Source organism: Rhinolophus ferrumequinum, chromosome 21 (assembly GCF_004115265.2).
Source record: "Rhinolophus ferrumequinum isolate MPI-CBG mRhiFer1 chromosome 21, mRhiFer1_v1.p, whole genome shotgun sequence".
Taxonomy (NCBI): Eukaryota; Metazoa; Chordata; class Mammalia; order Chiroptera; family Rhinolophidae; genus Rhinolophus; species Rhinolophus ferrumequinum.
In genome coordinates, this window is record NC_046304.1 from 15993512 (window position 1) to 16017576 (window position 24065).

The 24065-nt window shown below is 57.7% G+C and overlaps 4 protein-coding genes across 8 annotated transcripts; all 4 read right to left on the reverse strand.

Moving 5' to 3' along the window:
* Positions 1-69: 69 nt before the first annotated feature.
* On the reverse strand, positions 70-4797 carry HIC1 (HIC ZBTB transcriptional repressor 1). The gene is made up of 2 exons (XM_033090209.1): positions 4621-4797; positions 70-3176 (listed from the first exon to the last, which is right to left on the reverse strand). Exon 2 carries the CDS (start codon positions 3154-3156, stop codon positions 1012-1014), a length of 2145 nt encoding a protein of 714 aa, XP_032946100.1. The 5' UTR covers positions 3157-3176; positions 4621-4797; the 3' UTR covers positions 70-1011.
* LOC117012891 (uncharacterized) lies at positions 3695-5305 on the reverse strand. Its single transcript, XM_033089378.1, has 3 exons — positions 4621-5305; positions 4244-4331; positions 3695-3819 (listed from the first exon to the last, which is right to left on the reverse strand). The coding sequence occupies exons 1-3, from the start codon at positions 5041-5043 to the stop codon at positions 3695-3697; spliced, it is 636 nt and encodes a 211-aa protein (XP_032945269.1). The 5' UTR covers positions 5044-5305.
* An 8701-nt stretch (positions 5306-14006) lies between these two features.
* Positions 14007-15544, reverse strand: OVCA2 (OVCA2 serine hydrolase domain containing). Its single transcript, XM_033091440.1, has 2 exons — positions 15199-15544; positions 14007-14857 (listed from the first exon to the last, which is right to left on the reverse strand). Exons 1-2 carry the CDS (start codon positions 15380-15382, stop codon positions 14358-14360), a joined length of 684 nt encoding a protein of 227 aa, XP_032947331.1. The 5' UTR covers positions 15383-15544; the 3' UTR covers positions 14007-14357.
* On the reverse strand, positions 14721-23861 carry DPH1 (diphthamide biosynthesis 1). 5 transcript variants are annotated; one of them, XM_033091437.1, is made up of 14 exons: positions 23729-23774; positions 23378-23559; positions 21788-21940; positions 21602-21665; positions 20002-20123; positions 19447-19604; positions 19211-19332; positions 17645-17713; positions 17083-17239; positions 16862-16962; positions 16258-16336; positions 15836-15976; positions 15555-15659; positions 14721-14857 (listed from the first exon to the last, which is right to left on the reverse strand). In XM_033091437.1, exons 4-13 carry the CDS (start codon positions 21652-21654, stop codon positions 15573-15575), a joined length of 1089 nt encoding a protein of 362 aa, XP_032947328.1. In that variant the 5' UTR covers positions 21655-21665; positions 21788-21940; positions 23378-23559; positions 23729-23774; the 3' UTR covers positions 14721-14857; positions 15555-15572. The 5 variants fall into 5 exon arrangements, with proteins under 5 accessions (XP_032947328.1, XP_032947326.1, XP_032947327.1 ...); XM_033091435.1 differs by lacking the exon at positions 23378-23559 and having other exon boundaries at positions 23729-23861; XM_033091436.1 differs by lacking the exon at positions 23378-23559 and having other exon boundaries at positions 23686-23822.
* Positions 23862-24065: the final 204 nt, after the last annotated feature.

Consider the following 24065-nt stretch of genomic DNA (forward strand, 5'->3'; position numbering starts at 1 on the left):
GAGACTGGGGAGGGAAGGGAGGAAAAAAGGTCCAAGCCTTTGTACCTGTGTAAGGGCGCTGTGTCTGGTCCCTCTGCCTGTCTGGCCCCACCTGTGCCCACCCCAGTCCTAGGGCAGGGCAGAAGAGAGCCGCAGGGTCCAGGGTCCTTGGTTACTGTTTTATTGCTGTTTGGATCGAGTATAGAAAATGGAAGCGGCTCTAGAAGAGCCTGTGTACAAGGTAGAAAATATACAAATGAGGAGGAGGGAGCTAAAGAGACCACGTTCCGGCCCAGCCCAGCCTGGGCTCGGGGTGTGGGGCTGCCCGGGGCGCATGCAATAAATATGGTCCGGGGCCCCAGGGAAGGAAGGAGGAGACACGGTGGGAGTGGGAGACCGGGTAGGCCAGGGTTGTCTTAGCCCTCTGACTCCAGAGGGAGGGAAGGGTGGGCCCTGGGGTTAGTGCCACTTGTGCAAAATGAGGAACTTCACATTATCAGTCCCCGGGCGGGTGGGAGCGGGGGCAGGGGGCCCTCCGGCCGGCTCAGTCCCCTCCCCGCTCCCCAACTCTGCCCGACGCTCCGACCCCGGCGGGGAGATTCACAGTGAGAATGGGAGTGGTCGCAAGGGCCGGAGGTAGGGCTGGGAGCGCCCCAACAGTGACACCCCTCCCCCAAAAAGCAGCACGGAGCCCGGGGGATGGGGCCAACGAACCACAGGAAGAGGCGGAGAAGGGCCGGGGGTCTCCTTTGGTCAAAGCTGATATCAAAAATATAAATCTCCCTTCCCCCACCCCACCCCCGTCCCGGGGTTTTCCCCTCACCCCCACCCCCGGGCTAAGGCACGAAGCAGTGAGGCCAGGTGAGGCCGCAGAGAGGTGGGGCCGCCGCCACTGCGGTGACGCTGCCGCTGCTACCACAGTTATCCTGGAGCCACGGTGTGCCGGCTCGCTGCCGCCGCTGCCGCCGCTCCCTGGAGGCACAGGCCAGGGGCCACGCAGCGGCAGTGGGGCGGGCCTCATTGTGGGGCGCTCTAGGTCGGGGAGAAACGGTCGATGGTCCGGCCGTCGGGCCCAGCGGCCAGGTGCGCTCCCTGGCTCAGCACCTCCGCCGCCTTGTCCGGGCTGAGGCCCAGTTCCGCGGTGAACTTAGCCAGCGGGTAGAGGCTCTCGAGCGCCACCTTGGGGTCGTGCAGGAAGTGCGTGGTTTGCGCCAGCAGCTCAGCCGCGGCGGCCTTGTCCTGCTGCTTCAGGCTCAGCTGTTCAGCGGTGAGGCGGGCCACAGCAAAGACGCCCTCAGGGAAGTCGAGCTTGCCCTTGCCATCGGGGCCGGGGACGCCAGGCAGCGCCCCCAGCCCCGCCAGTGCCCCGGCTGCGCCGGCCGCGCCACCCACGGCGTGCATCTTCATGTGACTGATGAGGTTGCGTTGCTGTGCGAACTTGCCACCGCACACCTGGCATTCATAGGGCTTCTCGCCCGAGTGTATGCGCATGTGCTCGGTGAGGCGGTACTGGCGTGTGAAGCGCATGCCACACGCGTCGCACGCAAAGGGCTTGAGGCCCAAGTGGCTGCGCATGTGTCGCGTCATGGTACCACGCTGCGTGAACTTCTTCCCGCAGATGGTGCATGGATAGGGCCGGGTCAGCCAGTGCGTCTTCTCGTGCTGCCGCAGCGTGGCCGGGTCCTTGTAGCTCTTGTCGCACGATGCACAGCGGTAAGGCCGCAGTAGCTCGCCCAGGCCACCGGGAGCCCCAGCGACCTTGTCCCCACCGCCTCCAAAAGGGGGCCCGAGGCCCGCAGCCCCAGCAGCTACTTCAGCTGCCTCGGCCCTGCCATACAACGCCTCCTCCTCCTCCACGTGCGCTTCCACGTGCGCATTCAGCTGCTCTGAGCTGGGGAAGCCCTTGCCACACGGGATGCACACGTACAGGTTGTCACCGAAGCTCTCAGGCTCTCCATAAGCCAGATGCGGGCATGGGTAGCCCTCGAGGTGGCCGCCAGGCGGGCTGGGGTCCTCGCTGCTGCCCGTCTCCTCGCTGCTGCTCTTGTAGTCATCACCGTCGCCTCCCGCGCCAGGCCCGTCCATGCTGCCCGGATAGCGCGGTGGTGGAGCCAGGCCGAGCGGGGGCCCCCCGGGCGAGGATGCCGGGTCCCCGCCGCGCTCCTCGCAGCGCTCCCCTGGGGACCCCCGCTCCCGGCCCAGCTCGTCGCCATAGCTGCCTAGGCCTGGCTCGTGCTTCATCCAGCGGTAGAGGAGGCTGGGCCCGTCGGGGCGGCCGGGGGGCTCGGGTCCTGGGCTGCCGCCGCCGCCACGGAACGGGTCCGGAGGTGCTACAGCCTCCTCCAGCTTTTGGAAGGGCAACGGTGGCAGTGGAGGCAGAGAAAGCGGTGGTTCCTTGTAGGCTGCGGGGCCGGCGCTGGGAGGGCTGTCTGGGCGCGGGGGCAGCTCGCGCTCACCAGGCGGCCGCTCCGGAGGCGCGGAGCCCGATGGGCTTTTCTTGGACAGGTCCAGGCCACAGAGTGGGGAGCAGCGGCGCTCCGGGGCACAGAGTGCGGCCGCCGGGCCGGGGCCGGAGGCGTACAGTTCTGCGCAGTGCGTGTTCACTGCGGCTTCGGGACCCGACGGCGGCTCAACGCTGGGCGGCGGCGGAGGCCCGGCTGGGGACGAGTAGCAGGCCTGGATGACCGGCGTGGCAGCCCGCAGGCCGCGGCCTGGCCGCCCGTAGGGTGCATAACCACCGCCGCCGCCGCCGCCGCCCCGCAGGTGGCAGTACTTGCCGTGGCGTTTGAGGCGCTTCTTGCACAGCGCCACGAGGTCGGGGATCTGCAGGTAACTGGCCGCAGCCAGCACGGCGCCCAAACTCGGCTCGGTCCCCGGAGCTACTGCCGCCGCAGCAGCAGCCTCTGCGCCATCAGCCAGGCGGCCGGTGTAGATGAAGTCCAACACCAGACGGAACACGGCTGGGCTCACCATGTCATGGTCCAGGTTGAGCAGGTTGTCATGCACCACCAGGGACTTGAGGTAGGCGCTGCTGGCCGCCAGAACGTTCTTGTGCGCGCGGAAGAGGGCGTTCTGCACCACGATGATCACGTCGCACAAGAAGCCCTTGGTGCGCTGGTTGTTGAGCTGCAGCAGCAGCTGCCTCGAGTGGCCGGGAGCCTCCATCGTGTCCAGCATCCTCTGCCCAGCACAATCTCCTGCGGGGACACACACCAGCCGGTTCAGAGCCGCACCGAGCCCTCGCTGCTGGTCCCCAGCCCGGCGCGTCTCCCCTCCACTTTCCCTTCCCCTCAGCTAGGCACGGGCATCGAGCACCGTGGCCTGGGCACTGGCGGAGGATCAGCGGCCTCTGAGTGTGGGAGCCTGGGCCGGAGGCCCAGACCAGAAGAAGGAGCAGGAGAGTGGCTGGTGGAGAGGAGGCCAGGCTGGCCTGCACCCCAGGCCCGGAGGTACCGGGCACACAGGCTGGCTTCTGGGGGGCTTCCAAGGAGAAAACTGTTCGGGCGAAGTGACCCTTTCGGAGACAGTTACCCGATTTGAGGGAAATGTCCGCTTCAGGAAAAGTCATTCAGGGCCGAGAAGTTTGCCCAAGTGGGATCTAAGGCAGACGAGTGAAAACCGCCTCCCGCCTCGGGAGAAGTTGCCCCAGTTGGGGGAAGTGATCCGGAGGAGGGGAGCGCCGTGGCCGCCGTGGCGCCGCCCTGGCCGGGGGCTGTCAGGCCCTCAGTTGGGGCCCGGGCGGCGGCCGCGGCACCAGGAGAGGAGGCAGCGGCTGCCGTGGCGGGCAGAGCACGAAGGCCGGGCCCCGGCGCGGGGAGGGCGTTATATCGGGGCAGGAGGCTGAGGCAGGAAGCAGGTGGGGGGGAGGGGGGAGCCACGCAGCTCCCAGGGGAGGGAGGGGGCAGCGCCCCGGGCGGGCACGGCGCGCAGCCGGCTGCGGCCCTGACCTCGGCCTGCGCCCCACCCGCGTCCCGGCCGGGCCTCGGCCTTAGGTCTGCATTCGCAGACCGGCGCCACCCTCCCCAGCTCCCCTTCTCCGCGGGAACTCCGCCGCCCCAAACTTGGGGAAAAGTTTCCCAACTTCAGACAGGCCGGGAGGGGCGCACCAGCCCCAGTCCCCTCGGCTCCCAGCTTTTTCTCTCGCCCCCCATTTTGGCAGCCCGGCGACCGCAGGGCCTGAGTCGAGCCTTGAGCTACCCTGCCCGCCCGCTCGCCCGCCCTCCCCTGTTCCCCGCCTGGCCCGCAGGGCCTCGCGGCCCGTTACCTGCGGCCGCAGCCCGACCGGGCTTCCCTCCCCGCGGTGGTGGCAGCTCCTTGCCCGTGCCCCACCCGCCCCGCTGCCAGGCGCCGAACTGTGCCAGGGCAGCGCCCCTGCCAGCCCCGCCCGCCAGCTCCCCTTCCCTTCCCCTCGCCTCTCCAGCCCATGTGCGGGCAGAGCCGGCCGGGGCCGCTGACCCCGCCGTGAACCCGGCGCAGAACAGCGACCCTGTGGTCCTGAGTCCTCCAGGGGCGACACTCGGAGCTCCGAACGCCAGCCGCGTTGGGACGGCCGCGCCGGAGGATGCGCCCGAGGCGGTCAGCGCGCGAGGACCGGGCTGTCTAGGTCCCCTGTCCCTCCCGGTCCCCAGCCCGAGGACCCACCTGGGGGGCATGTCGGAAGCCCCGGGCCCGGCTGCCGGCGGATCCAGGGGGGACGTGGCTGCGCTGTGCTGCCCTCCGCCCGCCGGGCCCCCGGTCGGTCTGTCCTGCTGGTCCGTCCTCCCCACGTCCTGGTCGCGTCTCAGCCCCGCCGCGCTTTCCGCACACTCTTATCTGGAGCGGCCCGGGCCGGCGGGTTCTGCTGCAGTTATGGAGCCACCTCGCGGTCGCGCGGAGCTTTGCGCGACACAGCCATGACCTCCCTCTCGCGCACCTGGGCTGGAGGCTCGCAGATGCGGAGTTGGATCTTGCAGGGAGGCCTATTCGCAGATTCACCCTCCCGGATATGCCCGACTGGGAACCCAAGCTCCGGACCTGCGAGCCCCACAAACCCCGAGGTTTTGAGCTAAATGCTCCGGTGTACATATTTGCAGATTCTCACATTGCCCCAATTCGGAGAAGTCCTGCCCTCAAGGAGAAGACTCTGGTGACAGTAGATGGTGGGAGGGTGGTTACGGAAATCCTAAGGAAGAGGAAGATAGACAAGATCTTGGGGGACTCTACTTAGACATTCCTGGATGGGACTGTCCATTTGTAGCCACCCCCAAACACACATATCCTCATTCAGACACGAGTTAAAATGACACATGCACAGAATAAACCCGTTTGCACCCAGATCCTCTCCAGGTACTGACACCTGCGGGCGCGCAAATTTGCACAGATACACCTGCCTGCCCCCTTCCGGAGTCCAAGTCCCGGCTCTCTGTAATACTCTGGGGGCTGCCACGTAGGGCCCTCCGTTAACCTGGACAGACACGTTACCCAAACAGGCCACACTGAACTTGCAGATCTATAGAGGGGCCATAGGATATTCGACTGGGAATTGCTGGACAGTGTCTTTTGGGGATCCCACGGAAGCGAGCGCAGCCCCCAGATTCCCGAGTGAGCCATTTTGAGGGACCTGCTTGGACGATTTCATCTCCAACACACCGATCCGAGAGAAACGTGACAGGAGGGCCTGCAGCCCGGGATCCCCCGCAAGGTCCTGCACCCCGCGTGAAGGCCCGGTTCTTGTAGGTGACACCTCTTGTGGGAGGAAGGGGACCCCGCACTGGCGCACAGGCATTTGCAGGGTTACTCCGGAAGCGTCCCCGCGCAGCCCAGTAGCCCGCATCAAGCTGGTAGCGGCGCGGGGTCTCGCTGCGGCCCACGCTCCTCCTCCTCCCCGCACCTCCTGACCCCCGCCCACACGTGGGGGGTGGGAGTGGGTCCCTGAGAACGCCTGCAGCTGCTGATTGGCTGCGCCTTCCTCAGCTGCCTCGCTAGAGGCTGGGTCGCAGAGTTACCATAGTAACCGTTGAGGTTCGCCCAGATCGCGTCTCTCCAAGGCCTTGGAGAACATAACAACCGCTCAGGGCCGCTGGGCGGGTGGGGGCCATGCTCGCCGCCCCCCATGCGGCCCTCCGCCCCGATGCCCCGCTAGAGGTAGTGGCTGAATCACTCATTGAGGGGACGCCGGCGGTGCCATTCGCGGTCCCTGACGGACACCAAAGGCTCTGGCGCCCCCCAGAGGCTCCCTTTCCTCCACGAGAGACTTCATGGCCTCGGGGCCAGGAGGCGGCTCCTGGTCCCCGCAAGTCCCCATTCCTACCGCGGAGTCCGCCCTCACCCTGTTTCCAGTCTGTGTTCTGGATCAATCTTATCCTAATCCTCTCTTCTGTCTTCCCATGATGGCCTCACTAGGGAAGTAGTAACGTTCCAAAAATGAAAATGGGGTTCCTGAGCTGCAGACCCCTACCGCAGGGGGACGTGCTGTGCGCTGAGACGGAAAAGTGAAAGGAGTGCTGGAAAGAGGTGGGAAGGGTCCTCAGAAGTGCTCTTAGAACTGGGCTTTGATGGATGAAGAGGAGTTCTCCCGCCAGGCAGGAAGGCATTCTTGGAGAAGAGAACCTCTGGGAGGAAGCCTGGAGGCAAAACAAACAAACAAACAAACAAAAAACTCTAGTCAGCCAGACCCCAAAGAGTATGGAGGACCTCTCTAACCTTGTTTCTGCTGTAATCTTTTATCCTCTTGATGGGGTAAGATCCTAGCCTCACAAGTTGCCCCTCAGCTCTGTGTCTCTTTTGTGTGGTGGTGGATTCTGTCCACTGTGGACCCATGTGCCCACTATCCTTGTGTTTTTCCTTTTTTCAGATTTTATTGGGGAAGGGGAAGGGGAATTTATTGGGAAACATGTGTACTTCCAGGACGTTTCCAAGTCAAGTTGTTGTCCTTTCAATCTTAGTTGCAGGGGGCGCAGCCCACCATCCCTTGTGGGAGTCAAACTGGCAACCTTGTGGTTGAGAGGATGCTCTCTAACCAACTGAGCCATCTGGCACTGGCCCATGTGGGAATCGAACCAGCAGCCTTTGGCATTAGGAGCACCGAGCTCCAACCACCTGAGCCACCTGGCCGGCCCTCCTTGTCTTTTTTCAACACTCTACCTGGATCCCTGCTTTCCAAGTTAGCTCACTGCCCCAGCCCTTGTCCTTACATCTGTATGGGAGGGTCTCACAGATGCCCCAGCCTAGCTACCTTCCTGTGGGCTTCACTCTTCAGTCTTTGACCTTTCCCTAGTTCCACCTGCCCTGGCCTAGCACTGCCCCCTCCCCATCCCAATCCAGCTCCTCTCTTTCAATGCACTCCCCTTCCCTGATTGAGAGCCCATCTCAATTGATGGAGCTAGGGTGGACCAGGATCATTCGTTTCCCTGGTCCTCTCCAGAGGAACTCCCACCCACATAGCATGGGCCCTTCCTGCCCACTCTGATTTCCAGGAACTCGAACTCCTCTGCCCTGCCCCCCCCCCCAGACCTGTTTCTGCCAAGCTGCGGAGCCCTCACTCATTATCACCCCCATATGAGCTCTGTCAATGCCACCATTCCACAAATGGGTCCTAAACGTGGTCTGCAGTGCCAGGGTCTGACACTGACACTAGGGGACCTGTCCTCCTCTCTACCTGCTGAGGCTTCCTCTTCCTTTTGCCCCCCCTTCTCCTGCCATCTTTTCCCCACCTCCCCCACAGAGGACCCCCTTGCTCATTTCCAGCGAGTCCAAGCCACCCTCTTCAATTTTCTGCCTTCCCTCTTGTCTCCAGCTCCCAACTGATACCTGGACCCCCACTGGGCATTCCTTCCAGGCCCAGCCTCTTCCTACAAAGCCTTTCGAGATCCCTGAGTTTCCCTACTCTTCCCCTATCCACACCATAGCTCTAGGTGCTGCCCTAGCGCCCTCACCCCCGCCCCCTCCCACACACACTGGAGCTTCCTCTCCTGCCTCACTCCTCAGGGTGACAACACCGCAGTGACCATTGGAGTATAACGCCGCCGTGGGACATCTTGTGACGTCACAGAGCCTTCGGGTCCAGAAACTAAGGAGTAGGATTGGGTACTACCCGGTGAGGACCTTGGAAGGCTGGGCTGGAGTAGGGTTGCATCCCAGGTGTCGCAGAGTGAATAAATATGTAAGGGACCCGTCAGCCCCCCCGCATTATCCTCTCGCGGGTCCCCAGCCCGCAGTTCCGGAAAGTTAACCCCTTGTAGACCGGTACATGGGGCATGGGTTCCCGCCCCCCGTTCCTGCTTCCATGCACCCTCCTCCACCTCCCAGCTCTTCATCCAGCTCCTCATCGCCTCGGTCCCCACCCCCCTCGCCTCTATAAATAGCCCCTCTTCCCGTTTCCTAAATTCCCTGCTGACGTCGGCAACGCGTCAGTGTGTAGGAGCCGCGGCCGCATGAATGAGCCGCCGCACGAGTACTACGCGCGACTATAAAAGCCGCCGCGCCAGCCGGGCTGCAGGAGGCGAGCTGGCGCGGGCGCGACGCGGCCCGGCAGGTAAGCGAGACTGACCCACGGACGGGCGATAGATGGACGGATGCATGGACACGGACGGGAGAGCAACGAGGAGACCCGCAGGCAGCAGGTTGGAGGGCTCCTACGAGGTAGGGTTGGAGGCAGGGTGGGGGATGAGGGTTCCCTCACAGCTGGTTGAACCGGTACCGGAGGCGTACACAGAAACCCGTGCAGCACCTGCCTGCACCCAGATGGAGACGCAGCCACTTTGGAGGAGCATCGAACAGAAGATGGACCCCCGGAGACCCCGCGGCTTTTCCTGGGGCTTCTGCGCCATTCTCCCAAGAAAGTGGGGAGATGCTGGAGCCTCAAGAGACGCGCCCCCACCTCCCCTCCCCTCATCGCGGTGACTCAGCCTCGCTGTCCCCAGCCAGCTGAGCGGGACGCCGGCGACGGACAGATGCCCACCTGCCCGCTGCCCTGAATTCAGCCGGGGCGCCCCCTCCCCGTCCTGTCCCGTCGGGCTGTCCCTCTGCTCCCCCGACTTCCCGCCTCTGCGCGAGGAGCTGTCCTCTCAGGACCAGGCGGGGGCGGGGCCTCGACAGGACTGCCCCGCCCCACCCCCAAAACCTCCCCCCCACCTCCGGAAGTGCCTCTCCGCAGGGACATCTTTGATGTCACAGGGCTTTGACGTCAAGGGCCGCGTGCCTGTACCCGAGCGCTGGGGCCGAGAAAGGCGGGAGACGCGGGGGAGGAAGAGCAGCAGCGCCCCCAGCTGCGGGCGACAGAGGCACTCCCCCCCGGGCAGCGCGCCGGCACCTTGGCTCTAGACTGCTTACTGCCCGGGCCGCCCTCAGTAACAGTCTCCAGTCACGGCCACCGACGCCTGGCCCCGCCCCAGGACCGCGGACCCGGCCACCTGCCGCGCCCCTGGCACCTTTGTACCCCCTCCCCCCTCCAGGGTCCCTCAGCCCGGCGCTCACTGCCCGCGCCACCGCTGTCCGCGGTGCTGATTCAGCGCAGGCTCCGCCATCGGGACGTCGCGTCCCTAGTCCCCAGGGGCTGCGGGGGGGCGGCGGGCCCACAAGCACGTCGCACAGCCGGGGAGCAGTCCGGCACCGGGTCCCCGCTGTGCGCCCCGCCCCCGACCCCCCACTCCAGCGGTCCTGACGTCAGCCTGACTGGAGCTGCCGCGGTGCCGTCAGCAGCGCGCGCCCCGCCCCCGCGTCTCCAGGGCAACCGTGGCTTTCGATTGTTACTGTGGGAACCGAAGGTAACAGTCTACAGCCATGGTCGCCCCGCAGCACGCCCACGCGCCGCGCCGCGCACTGCCAGCCCTGGCTGAGCGAGACTATGAGCAGGAGGAAGCGGGGGCGACGAGTCAAGATTGGATAAGTCTGAGGGCGGGGGGCGGGGCGGGAGGTTCGGTGCTGGCGGGCAGGCGACTCCGGGGTTCGACCGCCGCGCTTTCGAGGCAGAGAAGGAAGCACGGCGTGCAGAGTGTGTCTGACCGTTGGCCTCAGTGACTGACCTGCCCTCCTAGCCGAGGTATTGCAACCAGGAGATGGCAGGAGAAGGGGTAGTGATGAGATTTAGGTTCTTTTTATCTCCTCAGTGTGAGGGAAGCTGCCGGGACCTGAAAGCAAGAAGAAAGGCTCGCCTCCTAGGGACCGAAGGGGGAGGACAAAGGGAAGTTTTCCTAAACACGCCTGACTTCATTCTTCCAGGAACTCGTAGCTGAGGGCGAAGAGTAATCCTTGAACCCATTTTTCTGATGGAGTCACAACCTCCCCTCACTTCTCTCCCCACTCTTTCCTCCTCTGAGCCATCGATAAGCGGGGTCGCCAACCCTCAGGAAGCCAGTGGGCGTGTAAAATCAACCCGGTCCCCAAATCGTTGTCTGAACGTCTCAGCCGTCTATCTCTATGTACTGGGTTCCAATTGCAGACAGTGTCTCAAATTAGCGCTAAAGTGGGGGCATTGAATCAGAAGGGACGAAGTCCTGTTGTGCCAGTGAAGTGTGAGCGATGACCTCTTCAAAACATTGTGTATGTCACCTGCCACCACCATCACCCACTACAGGGGCTGTTGGATATTGGCTTCAGGACTTCCCTAGGGACAGTGTTGGGAATAGTTAATGCAACCCAGCCCTGCCACCAATTAATCAAATTTTTCTTTATTTTTCCATACCCTGTCCTTTTCTAAACTCCTTCTAAGACAATTGGTGCTGGTTTCACAGCTGATCCGTGCCCGCATGCTGCCTCCCTCCTACCCAGGGACCCTGAAGTCTTAGATTAAAATGCACTTGATTCTGGAATCCGGTGGACATCCGTGGGCAGACTGTAGTGTGTGCAGGTGGGAGCTGTGCACTGGGACGCAGGAGGTCCAGCCTGGCTTCACCAACTGGTTGGTATTAATATTTAAGGGACCATGTTGTTTCTGAGCCTTCTGTAAAATGAGATGATAATCCCTCCTTTTGTGCAAGGCTGTTGTGCAGATCAAATAGAATCGTGTAAGTAAAAACCTTTAAAAACTGCAGAATGATACTTCACTCTTAAGTACTATTCTATTAGACTACTATGTCTTTGTGAGGGGGTGGTGGTGAGGAGACCCCAGCTCTGGGCACTTAGGCAGAATGAACAAGGGACGGGGGTGCTCTTTCTGAGCAGAACCTCTGGGGCTGGGGCTCTTGAGAGGTTCTTTGCTAAGGGACTCTCTCTCCCAAGAGCTTTATAAATCTAAGGTGGAGTGAGAGGTAGAAAAGAAAAATGTAGGGATAGTCTGAAGGGACCAAGTCTTTTGCAGTTGGAACCCATCTGGAGAAGGTGGGTAGAGGGGGAAAAACCAGAAGACTGATCATACAATATTAGAGTTTTTTAGTATCTTGGAAATCACTTATTGCTCCCAGCCCTAACATATTTTATAAATTAGAAAGGTGAGGCCCAGACAGACATGTAGCCCAACAGTAGTGAGTGGTGGCCTCTGCTCACCTTCAGTGGTGCAGCAGCGAAAAGAATGACTAGTATAGGTCAAGAATTGAGTTCTTGGATCTGAACCAACTTCGGGTAAGTTACATAGCCTCTCTGTGCCTGTTTCCTCAGTTGTAAAATTAGGTTAATAAGAGTATCTACCTCATGAAGTGAAATTAAATTAGGCAATGGTAAAGTTTTTGCTTGTCAAAGTGTCTGGCACACTTAATACATGGTATTCCTCTATCCTCTGGACTTCATTTTCCTTAGTTATAGATTGAAAATGTTAGATCAATGATTCTTGACAGCTTGCCTGCTCCCCTTCCCTAGTGGACTGCAGGAGAATCACATGGGGAGCTTTTTCAGATAACACATATTAACAGAGACTTATATTCTCCTCTTTAAGCAGTGGTTTTCAAATATTGTGCTGCATGGGCATGACCAGGGATAGCTTGTCAGAATGCAAATTCCTGGATCCCAGGGATTCATTGAGTCTGGAGTTGGTCCTAGGAATCTAAGTTTTAACATGATGCTGATGTAACTGGTCCATAGAATCTGTGTGTTTGTGTTGGGGCAGGGGGGCTAAGATTCTCCGTTGTTCCTGGAAGGCATGATGCCAGGTGACACCTCCCTTTTTGGGAACTAGTGGACCACATGATGTTTCCTTGTGGCTTGGACATTTTATGATTCTTGGTGGGAATTCTCCTCACTTCAAGCGAGTACTTCTGCTTCACTTAATACTGCTGTGCTCTACCCTCACCCTTCTAACTTTAGGCCCTGGCTAAAAATTCATTCCCCAATGTATCTTCCCCTCTCTTTTAATCCCCATAATAATCCCGAAGCAGCAGCAGCTGTGGTACACAGCCATCATTTTCCCCTCTTGGGACCTTGCTAAAGGCGGCAGCCTAGGATTGCCATGAGAGCATGAGCCCTGAACTGCAGGGCCACTACATCCCATTCTGAACTGCTTATTTCTAGAGAAGCCAAGGATCTGAATTTGTGTGTGAAATTCCTAAAATTTTAAATACCATAAATCCAATCTTTTCTAAAATTCTATGGGTCAAATTCAACAGGTTTAGGAGTAATTCAGCCCATTTTAGAGTCTCCTCCTTTTGCCAAGGAAGGGATCCTGTGGGGACAGAGCCAGGAGTGCAGTTTCCAGACTCTCGTCCTCACGTGGAAAGGTGCTCAGGTAGTAAATGGCCATCGACTGTGATTGGATGGCCATCAGCTGTGGCTAGTTGGCCGTCAGCTGTAACCAGTGAGCCATTGGCCACTAATATAACTGCCTGTGGCTATGTTAGCAGAAAATGGGGGCTAGCAAAAAGATGGTGGCTGAGCTAGCATGAATAGATTGCATTTGGCACGGCGGATTGCAGCTAGCAAGTGAGGTGGGTTGGCAGAGAGAAGTGGACGGCAGGTAGCGGATAGTGTGGCTCCTGCTTCCTGTGTCTCCAACCCGACCGCCAGCGAGACTATAGTGGTATGGCTCCCCTATCTATGGCTCCGTGGGTGTTCCTTTTTAGCCTCACCATGTCCTGCATTATGTGGGGAGCAGGACCAGACATAATGACAACCTGCATGACAGATCCCTTTAAAACACCAAGAGCAAGGGAGAGGCCAATTGTAGCAAAGGAGAAGTTTCTCCCCACCCACACTATCTGCTGTAAAGGTTCTAAATCCAGTAAACTGGGTCTGTCTGGGTGGATATTGCCAGCTTTTTTTTTTTGAAATCTTGGACAGCTTCTGTCTATAGTGAAGAACTCAGAATTTCGGTTAATTTAAGAAATATTAGTCTGGTTGTCTCAGGATAGGCTGGGGTATTTGTGCTGTATCTCCTAACCCTAATTCTTGTTTCATTACTAAAGTCCCTAGGGGCAACCATGCTTGAGAGCTAGATACGGTCCGGTATGATCTTCTAGAAAAGCAACAAGCTGGTGAGCCTGCTGAGACAGTGCCGATGTCATAGTGTGGGTAGAGGGTGGGGACACTAGAAGTCAGGGAAATGGCTAAAGTGGACAGTCTTTAGAATGCCTAGGAACAACCACACTTCCAAACCAGAGGGGCTGCTTAGGCCTTGGCTGTGATCACTAGACGTAGCATCAATCTCAGAAACTCTAAGTGGGGGCAAATTTGGAAAAGGGTTTCTTCTGTGCTGTCTTTGGCTTTCATCCAAGGTTTAGCACCATCCCCTCTTGAAGCTTATATAGTCCAGAGATGCTAAGGCAGTTATGGAGAAAGCAGAGAACACAAGAAGCCAGGGTTTGACATAAGGCTGGCACACAACTCTCAGGGATCAGGATGGAGGAAGCCTCGACTCAGAGTGGCCCAGGCAGAGCCTTGCCAGATGAACTCTTTCCAGAATTTCTGATGTAAACTCTTCCCTGATTCGGCCACAGAGACCTCCTTTACTTTTGCTTGGGACTTAAGACTTCTACCAAAAATGTGAGTGTATATACACATATGCATGAGCTTCTCCTCGGAGCTCGTAACTGGAAACACCTCCCTGCTTGGTGCTGCTCTGGAGGCTGTGTGGATGGCCAGATTTGTTATAAAATGGATTTTTTTATGTAAAAAGACACTCAAAATCCAAATCACCACTTTATTGTGCGACGGTAGCAGTAGTGCCAGCCCCTGCTTTTTCCATGTCACCCTCTATTCATTCAGGGCTCCACTGTACTTTTTCATATTTGAGTATCGATCCAAGGTCAACGCCCAATAAGGCCTCCTCCTCCCCATTTTCTTGCGTGCAGAGCTGGTCCTATGAGTTTTAAGAATTGGTCTTTATCTCTTAATTGGTGATGGTGAGGAGCACTAACAGTAGTGGAGGTCCCAGAATAGGGAAAAGGGGAGGCGCAGGGATCACAGAGGCTGACCCAAAGTCATGTGTCCCTACTGACTGGGGTGGGGGTGTAGGGGCCAAGGCATTTATTGATCGTTCAGTCTGCAAACTGGTCCAAGAACTTGAGGTAGGCCTGGCGCTGGGGTGCAGCTGCTGGAATGAAGTGGCCACCAGAGTGGGTGAGAGTGATTGCTCCAGTGAATCGGCTAGCCAGTTGCATACTCTCCTGAGAGGGGATGACACGGTCAGTGTCCCCGAAAACATGGAGTGAAGGCAGTGACACGGGGTCCTGCAGGATGGATTCCTGGAGGCCAAGGCCCCGAGGGCAGAAACCGGATATCAGAATGACAAATCTTGGCAAGGGGAAGCGGGGATCGCCTGCTTGGCTAAGGGCACACACAAGCGCTGCTAGCGCGGCCCCCTGGCTGAAACCAAGAAGCCCATCGAAAGGTCCCAGCTTGTTCAGTGCCTGTGCCACCGTTCCCAGGGCTTCCTCCAGACCTCTGCACACTGTGGGCTCTTTCAGTGCGGAGAAAACGTCTGCCTCCTGTTCTGAAAACCACCAGCCTCGAAGCTGCTCCTCCGGAGGGCAGGGCCCTACAGCGATATGGAGGAGAGGATGGGGTTAGGGAAAGCGGGAATACAGGAGAAAAAGAATGAGAAAGGGAGGGAGGGTTTGACAGGAGAGAGGAGGCTGACGGGAAAGAAGTCAGTAAGGGAAATAAGATGGGGAATCGCCTGGCATAGAGAGAGGGAAAGAGTTATCAAGGTGGAAGCCTGGGAGGCTGGGACAGAAAAAATGAAGGGTGTGGGCAGAATGAAGTGTGGGGGCAGGAGAAAAGAGGGAGGATACAGAGTGGGGGGATGCTGAAGGGTGTTATGGGGACGAGGCAAAATAGAGACTTCGGAGCGCATTTCCTGGGCAAACCTCGTCTCACCAGACTCCGGCCCGGCGCCCTCCAGGCCCGCTACATCCACGATCGGGTGCGGGCCGCTGAGGCACACGAGATCGGCGCGGCCCCGCAGCGCCTTCCTCAGTGCTCCGCTCTTCTCGCGGAAGCCGCGCTCGCTCTGCCGGAAGCCCGCCAAGCACAACACCCGCAAAGGTTGCCGAGCGGCCATAGTGCGGAACAGCGCGCCTCAGGGACCGGAAGCGGTCTTTCCCCGAGCGGAAGTTGAATTACGCAAGGGGCTGGGCCACATGCTGGCACCACCCTGAAGGCGGGCCTCAGAGCGAGTGGGCATTCCCAGGACAAAGCGGAGGGGTGGGGCGAGGCCAGGGCGGGGAGGATACCTGAGACCCGGGAGCGTCTCAAGGAGTAAGCGGCACCACCTTGTCTCTGCAGCTGCAACCCTCGCAAGTCGCGTCTGAAGAGGGGCGCGTGGATCCCTCCTGCACCTGAGGTCGCACATTTTAGTCAGGATTCCGCTTCTACGACGTCTTCCACCCCGCTCCTATGCTTCTCCCGTAGCGGCCGCATGGCGGCAGCCTTGGCTCACGTCGCTAGGGAGCAGCCAGTGCCAAGGCCGAGACCAGGAGGGGCCCACTCCTCCCTCCTTGGAGTCCCTGCCTACCTTCCCCAGAGCAGGCCGACCTGGGGCCTGGGGGGGGCGGTCCCGTCCGTGGTTCACCGTCCATGGCCCCAAGGAGCTGCCAGCATAAAAGTCCATGGGGTAGGGCTGCTGCCAGGAAATGTCCCTCAGGGCCACTGCCGCCTAGGGAAGGGAAACAGGACAATAACATCTGCCAACAGTTTTTTTTGCGCAGGATTACTTAATCCAATCACAATGACCTACAATGGTCCCATTACCCCACACCACAGAGGAAATGTGAGGCTCAGAACGGTTAAGACACTTGCCCAAGGCCACCCAGCTAGGAAGTGGCTCAGCTGTAACCGAATGTTGCCCACCCATCCCACTCTACTTCAGATCCCTCCCTTAACAGAACCAGGTGCAAAGGCCACTCTTCCTCAGGGATTTTCAAATCTCCGTGTTACCTCATAGGGTGTCAGCAGCGGCTTGGGGAAGGCTGTGCCCCAGTCAATGGAGAGGCGTGGACATGCCACCTGCACCCACCTGGGAAGGGAAGTCAGGTCAGACCCGGAGGTGGGCAGTGGGGGTGGTATCCTGCCATTCTCCTGGGCAGCGTGCTGAAGAACATGACTGTGTCCCCAACATACCCAGTGAATGCTTACTACAATTCTAAAGACTATCACCTGCTGCTGTTTAAAATAACACTATAGTGTTGCTTGTCTTCAGTTTCCTCCACTGACTACAAGCTTTCTGAGGGTAGGGCTCGGGCAGCTCATATGTGATAGTATCTCCAGAATCAAATTTAGTGCCTGAGACATGCAGGTGCCAACCATCCTTCAAACTCATCTCACATAGAACCACTGTGACATTGCAGTTGCCTCTGAGCCCCAAGGCAGACAAAGTAGGTGTGATCCATCCCTGCTGGATGAATGCTCTGTCAACATTAAAATCTCATCATCACTGGAGCAATGCCCATTGAATCCAGTCTTCAATATGTGCTGGGCCAGACCTAGATCCTAAGCTTCTTTAGCAGAGTCATAGCTAGGTAAGTAAGGTGAGGAAACTTACACGTCCACCTGAGGAAGTAGGCTAAGCTTGCTGGGGAATATCTCAGAGAGCAGCAGCCTCACGAAGGGTAGTCCCAAGGCTTGGAGCCGAGATTCGAGGTGCTGTTGGTAGAGACAGGCAGAGCTGGTATCGCCAGGATCAAGCAGCCAAGGCGAAATCCCTTAGCCTACTGATTTTCCCAGCCAGTCCCCTACTCCAGAGGCCATGCTGAGTCCTCTGACCTCCAGAATCTTGGGGCTGCCCTGGCGGCCCAAAGTGCCTAGAATAAGTCCCCAGGATTTGGCAGAGCGGGCGGTGGCTATGGCTTCTTGGCGATTGGCCTGCATGCGCTGGTGGTCATAGTGCTCTCTGGACAGGACTTTGCTGTATGGATCGTATCTGGAAAAGAAACTGTCAGGGTCATGATGACGGCCATTTATGGGACTTGGTCTGTGCACACAGCTCCATGACTCAGCCCCTTGGTCTCCTGAACCTTCAGACTCCAATGCAGGTAATTAGGAACAGAGGCGAGGGCAGAGATTATCATTGAGAAGATCAGTCCCATCGCTGGGTCAGGCAAGAGTGGGAGAGGGCTTTAGGATTTGGTGTGAATCCCAGGGGATGAATGGGTACTGTGCCACAGCAGCCCAGGGTTTGATATCCAGATTCAGGACCCAAATGCCTCAGATCTTTAGGGTGGGGTCTATTAAGTGGCCAGGGAATGAGGAGGTTTCGGCCGACTGAGGGGCTCAGTGGCAGAGAATCCCACCCCTTCCCAGCTGCTCAGCCCAGCGCAGCCCGTACCGGTACGCAGGGACATTGGGGTTGGCAATCATGACAGACTCCAGATGGAAGCGGCCATCTCCAAGATATCTGCAGGATAGAAAGGGGGTGGTAAGTGTAGGATGGGGCAGCAGAAGCAGGTACTGGCTTGGTGGTACAGAGGACTGAGTTCTTGGCTGGCTATGCTACTGATTGTATATGAACGGGGCCAAGCCATTTCACCTCCCAAGGCCTTGGTTTTCTCACATGTAAAGTAAGGAGTTTGAACTGGATGACCGTAAAGCCCTTTCAGTTACGTAATGCGAAATCTAAGACCCCCTCCGCCCCCCGCCAATCCCCAACCTTCTGGGGGAAGAGTAAAGGTGCAGCCAAGGCTTGGAGATGGGGAGACAGATTCTCCCTCACCTAGCTCAATACAGACATGGGAAGTAGTGTTCAGGGTGTCATCTATGCTGTAAATGAGGTTTAAGGGTATACTCTGGCTACGCTCTGCCCAAACTAGCTCTTGGGTCCAGTTGCTGAGTTGTAACAACAGCTACTGTTTATTGGACTTGTGTATTCTGTGTACTGGGCCTGGGCTAAGCACCTGGCATGTATGACTTCACTCAGTCCTATCAAATAATCCTCCAAGCTACCTACAGTGTCCCCATTTTACAAGATACAACTGAGGGTCAGGGATGTTAAGAAACTTACCCAAGGCACACAGCTATTAAGCAGTATATCTGGGACTCAACTCTAGGCTTAACCACCAGGCTGTACCCAGCATGCCCTAGGAGATGCTACTGCTAACAGTACCTTCCCAGGCCATGGAGAGGCCAGAGCATGGAAGACGATCTGCCATGGCAGCTCCTTCTCTGGGAGACCACACAGAATTTTGATGAATGGCCAACACTCAGGGTGGTCCTCCCTCCAGTGCACACCTTGAAGCCTCCAAGGGTATGTATCTGTGATCTCAGTTATGCAGGCACAGGCGCAGGGGGAATGTCCCTAGGGAGCAGGACTGCCAGTTCTGGGCTGGGGAAGGCCCTGATGTGGGCCTGGCTATGGGAAGGGTTGTCTGTATGGGTGTAGCAAGGCCTATGGAACCAGCATCTGCAGCCCCAGACATGGGACTAAGTCAAGGAGTGTCCCTCCCTCCTTCCTGGCCATTAGCTGGAAATGGGGCTCCCCTCCTCAGCCCCAGCTGGGAGCTGTCAGCTCTGAGGCTGGCTGCATTCACACAACATTAAGCATTTCCATTACCTAAAATAATTAGGCAGCAGGAGACACACTGCTCCTGCTTGTTAGCTGTCCGGATGCTAAATTAATGGGGCTACAGCCTGGGTGTGCCCATCCATCTTCTCCAATTATATTCCCACCATTTCTAGCCCACCCTCATCCCCCATCAGGCCCTCCAATTCCTGCCCCACCTTAGGCATGGCCTTCTGGATAGTGGACAGAGCACTGGAGAGGGAGATAGGAAATCTGAAATCCTATTTGGTCCCCATCTTGCAGGGTGACCTTGAGCAAATGGTTAAGGAGCTTCAGACTCCTAGGATACATTTCTTATTCTCTATGACTGCTCCCCCACCCCCATTTTTCACTTACACGACAGCCTCCGTCTCTTTGGGCAGGTAGGGGGATGTGCAGCCCAGAATCTCTCCAGGGGACAAGGGTTTGCACTGTGGGACGCTCACATGATACTCAGCTTTCAGCTCCTGGGCAGCTGCCTGTAGGAATAACGGGAAGGGAAGCAAGTGGCTGGGGGAGGGAAAGCCAAGGACAGAGGAGGACCAGCCTGCGGCACCTGGCATGGGCACCCATGCTGCTGTCTGTGCACTTACCTGCAAGGTTGACACAAACTGGATGGTGCTGACCAGGGCAAGGGCACTGGCTGGGGGAAAGGTGAGGCGGATAGAGTCCAGTAAGTGGGTAGTGTCTATTCGGATATCCACAAAGACATACAGCACCCGGAAGTCTTGGGCTGAGGGGTCCATGGGAACTGGGAGGAGCAAAGAGTTCAGGAGACTTTGTTTTGGAAGGCAGGAGGGGCAAAGGACCTGGCCCGGGCCAAGGTCTCTGAGCCGCCAGGACCAGTGGCTTCAGGCTGGGGGTACAAGGAAGGGGTGGGGCGGGAAGGTCACAGGTCCCTTAGAAGCTCTTCCTCTTTCACTCAGCTGGAGGCCTAGCCTGTTCTACCACCAACAGCCTTTCAAACACCCACATCTGGGACAGGAGCATGGTTTCCAAGGCAACCAAATCCAAAGGCAAGATCCACCTGCAGAGCAGTAAGGCTGAGGCCATCCCAGAAACAAGGAGGACACTGTGATGGAGACCAGTGTACAGTCCTGCCCCCCCGACCAGCCCTGCCAGCGTCCAGGTGTCCTGATCTGCCATACCCAGGCAACTGTGGCCATAGTGCACCAGGAAGTCAGCTCCCAGGGCCCTTGCAGTAAAGTCATCCACACAGCAAGCTCCATAGGTCACGTCACCCATCACCATCACTTCAGCCTCTGTGAACCTGTGGGGGTGAGAAATAATGGGACAGCGACACAAGGAGTGAGGTGAGAGAGAGACCTGACCCCATGGAGGTATCTCAGGGCCCAGCTCCTCTCTCACTACCTCTTCCAATCCTTTGGGTAGGCAGCTGCCTCTTCTGCCAACAAAGAGTAGGAGGGGCCCAGCTGCCACCTCCTCCAGCCCTGGCAGCAGCTCCTGGAACTATAGCTGTATGAGGATGGTCTCTGCAGCACCCTGATTCTTTTGCCCAGGCTCAGACTGCAAAAGGGACCCCCAACTCTGAGACTGACATACACAGGGTCAAACACAGACCTCCAATGCCAACTCATCCCACCCAGAGCAGTGAGCATGTACACATGTGCAAAGGTACCCACCCCCCGCCCTGGTACCATTGGGTGCGTGGGTATGCATGTGTGGGGGTACACACAGCCTCCCTGACTCCCAGACCCCCTGCTACTTCCTCACCCTTAGTCAGGGCTCTCTGTGCCCAGGAATGGGGGACCCATGCACAGCTCTACAACAACAGCACATGGCACTGCCCACACACCTCATGTGTCAGGAAGAGTGGGCTCTGGCCAGCACATTGCCATGGGTTCTGCTGCCAGGCCTGAATCACTATGGGACGGGGGTGGGTAGGGAAGACCCTACACCCCCTGAACTCACTACAGGAATGGAGCTAGAGGACCAGCTCTTCCCTGAGACCCACCCCTGGGGCATGTCCTGGCTCAGTGATGGGTCTCCCCATTCCTCTCATGGAGGTATGGTGGGGAAAGCTGAGCTGCTGCAGTCAACCCCTACTCCCCCACTTCCCCAAATCAGGCTGTGCACAGAAGCAGATTATTCAATCCTTAGAATGCAGCCCAGGCATCTGAGTCAGCCTGAGCACTTAATTTTTTATAGATTAAAATGTATGCAAATTGGCCCAAGCCCCAGAGAGCTTCCCCAAGGGGCAAAAGGGAGGCAGCTGATGAGAAGTAGGGTGGGGGGAGGCCAGCAGCAGGGAAGTGGGAGTTTCCCGTCATGAGATGACCTCCCCTTTCTCCATTCCCCCTCCCTGTCCCTGTGCCCATTCCAGATGGCTAAGTACTCAACCCCCCTCCCAAGGATGGCTCATTGTATTGAAGAAACTTAGACAGAGGGGGTAGAGGAACTGAATACCATCTCTTAAGTACTTCTCCCCCTGCCAAGCCCCTCATTCCCCTACTCCCCGATGAGCCAGAGAAAGGGGTTCCCCTAGCCAGACCTCACACAGACTACTCAGCCCATTCCAGGGTCAGCTCTAAGGAGTCTGAGGTCCTCCTTAGGTCCTATCACCTGCTCTGTCTTAATTTGGAGTTTTTCTCATTGTGTGTATATGGTCCTGGGAAGGGGCTAGGTAAGACAGAGGTAAAGAAGGAAAAAATGATGACAACAGATAGAGCTGTAACGGGCATGGGGAAGGTCTCGGCTCAGCCCCCTCTCCAGTGCCCCAAGCCTCACCTTTCCAAGATATCCACAATGGTGCAGGCAAAGAGAAGGAGGCCTTCCGGCATTTGCAAAGCCACTGCAAGACAGAGCACAGACATGAGAGCAGAAGGCTGGGAAGAGGCTGGAATGGGGACACTGCCCCTAACTAGGCCAGGCAACCTCTCCACCCCCAAACCAGGTTGAAGCTTGGGGGCTCACCCTTTTTGGCTTGGGCCTGCTGGATCCTCCAGATGGTCTTGGGGATCTCAAAGTTATAATTGGAAGGCAGGACTTGAATGGCTGCTTGCAACTGCGGGTTGTTCAGGATCTCAGGGGGGATCTGATTGGCCACGCGGCCCCGAGGGGCTCTACCTACGATGAATGTAAGGCCTGAGTCAGTACCCGGCTGAAATCACAGCCAGACCTAGCTAAGGTGTTAACTCCACCCAAGTTTCTGGCCCAGATCCCAGATCCCAGATCCCAAGGGGGTTGGCCCTGCCTTCTTCACTGAGTTCATCATGAAGCTGGAAAGACAACTCAGTAAACCAGCAGGAAATATGCAGAATTATTTTCCGTGTTGTGAGATTATTTGGAATCAACAACTTGAGCCCATGAATGGGGCATGTTTCACCCCTTACCTCAGCACAGGTGACACCAGGGAACTGAATTGAGGGGCAAACAGCAAAAAGAATGTCTATACAACTGCTCCTTGATAAGAGAACTACCCTAAGGAAAACACAGGAGCCAAGCCAGCCCAAGTATTCTGGGAAAATAGTCCTCCTCCCTCATCCTGAGAACACCTTGAAGTTCTGAGGTTCTAGATAAGAGATCTATAAGCAACATGTTATAAGTACTAATTTAAAAGACTGCCTTCCTTACTTGAGTCCCACTGATTACGTCTACACTGGTGAATTTCTGCACTCTTCTCTCTCCTCATTTAAAAGGGAAGTAAACACCTTTAATGAATTCCCTCATCCCATTATTCCACCCACCTTTCACCCCAGGAAGGATGGAAAGCACACACTCTAGTCAGGACTGTGGGCTAACAGGTGGACAGAAAAGTGACCTCACCTTTTGGGGGCTAGTAGTCTACTGGTAGCAAATACAAACAACTACAACCCCGTGATTATCTAGAAAACATTGTGGCCCATTAGCAAAACTGCAGCCCTTAATCTGCATCCTACTCCCCACAATTCAGTTTAGCTCAACCCCCAGTTATCTCTTTAGGAGCCAATTTGGAAATGTGACAAGGCAAGAACTTAACTCACTCAACGAATATTTATTGAACTTGTACCATGTGCCAGAACCTCTGCTAGGGTCCCTTACTAGGATAGGTGTAATCCACTCAGACCTGATCCTTCACCCTGTGTGTGCATGTGTGGGGGTGGTGGTGGTGGTGGTGGTGGTGGTGGTGCAGTGGAGAACTAGCATGGCAGGCTGCGACCCTGATAACAGATTTGAATGTTACCACGACTATGGTTTTGTTCAGTTGTTTCAAAGGCCTTGGAACAACCAACCTAGTGTCCTTGGGTCCTTCAGAACCCAAGAAAGTCCTTCAGAAGTTCCTCTGACAGGCCCAAGTCCCTTATGGTTGTTGGGGTGTAGGAGCTGCTAGTCTTAGCAGCTCAATTTGTCCCAAGGGTTAATAGGAGCCTCCTCCTTTATTACGTGGCTGTAATCTGTTTACGTCAGTTTTCCCCCCCGGAAGACTGTGAGATCCCTGAGGGCAGGGCTGTAGTTTGGTCCCAGCACCTTGCACAGGCGTGGTATTCAGTGGGCGCTCAGTAAGTGCCTAGTGAATGGAACCACCTGAAAGCGTTCCCTGAGGGCCCACTTGTGGAATGCCCTCTGCAAGGCGCCTGGCTCCTTCCCTCCCCGTCGGCTCCGTCTTTTCCGTGAGTTTTCAGGCGTCTGTCAGCGGGCCAAGGAGGGCCATCAGGAGGCAGCGTTTCCGGCTTAAGGACTACTAGCTCTTGGGAGGGGCTGTAAGGCTACAAAAGAAATACCGGTCCCTCAGGGCTCCGGTGACAGCCTCCCAGAACGAGTGACGGCGGGGCCTTCCAGGTTTGGCGGAGAAAGGGGACTGGCTGGTCTTTTCCCTGACTTGGGGGCCCTACCCCGAGATGCGATGTCCGGAGGCCGCAACGTTGTGGCACCCACCTCTGCCAGGGCCTTTTCGGCCGCCAGGCTCCGCCGCCTTGGATGCAACCAGCGCCGCCATAGCCGCCCTGCCCACGTGGGGACCAAAAAGACAGCGCTAGAAGAACGCGGAGAGCACAGACCTTGCGATTGATCGCCGATCGGCCAGCGAGGGGCGGGGATTTGCTGGGCGGGGACCGTGAAGGAGAATATAGAGGAGGGGCTATTGTGGGCCCGTCTCCGCCCGCAAGGTCGGGGCTCGCGGGAGCCCCTAGTGGTCCCCGACCACCGCGGTTGCACTCTCCCCGCCACCCTGTCCCCACTTCCTCCTCCTCCCCGTCGGCCCGAACCTGACTCT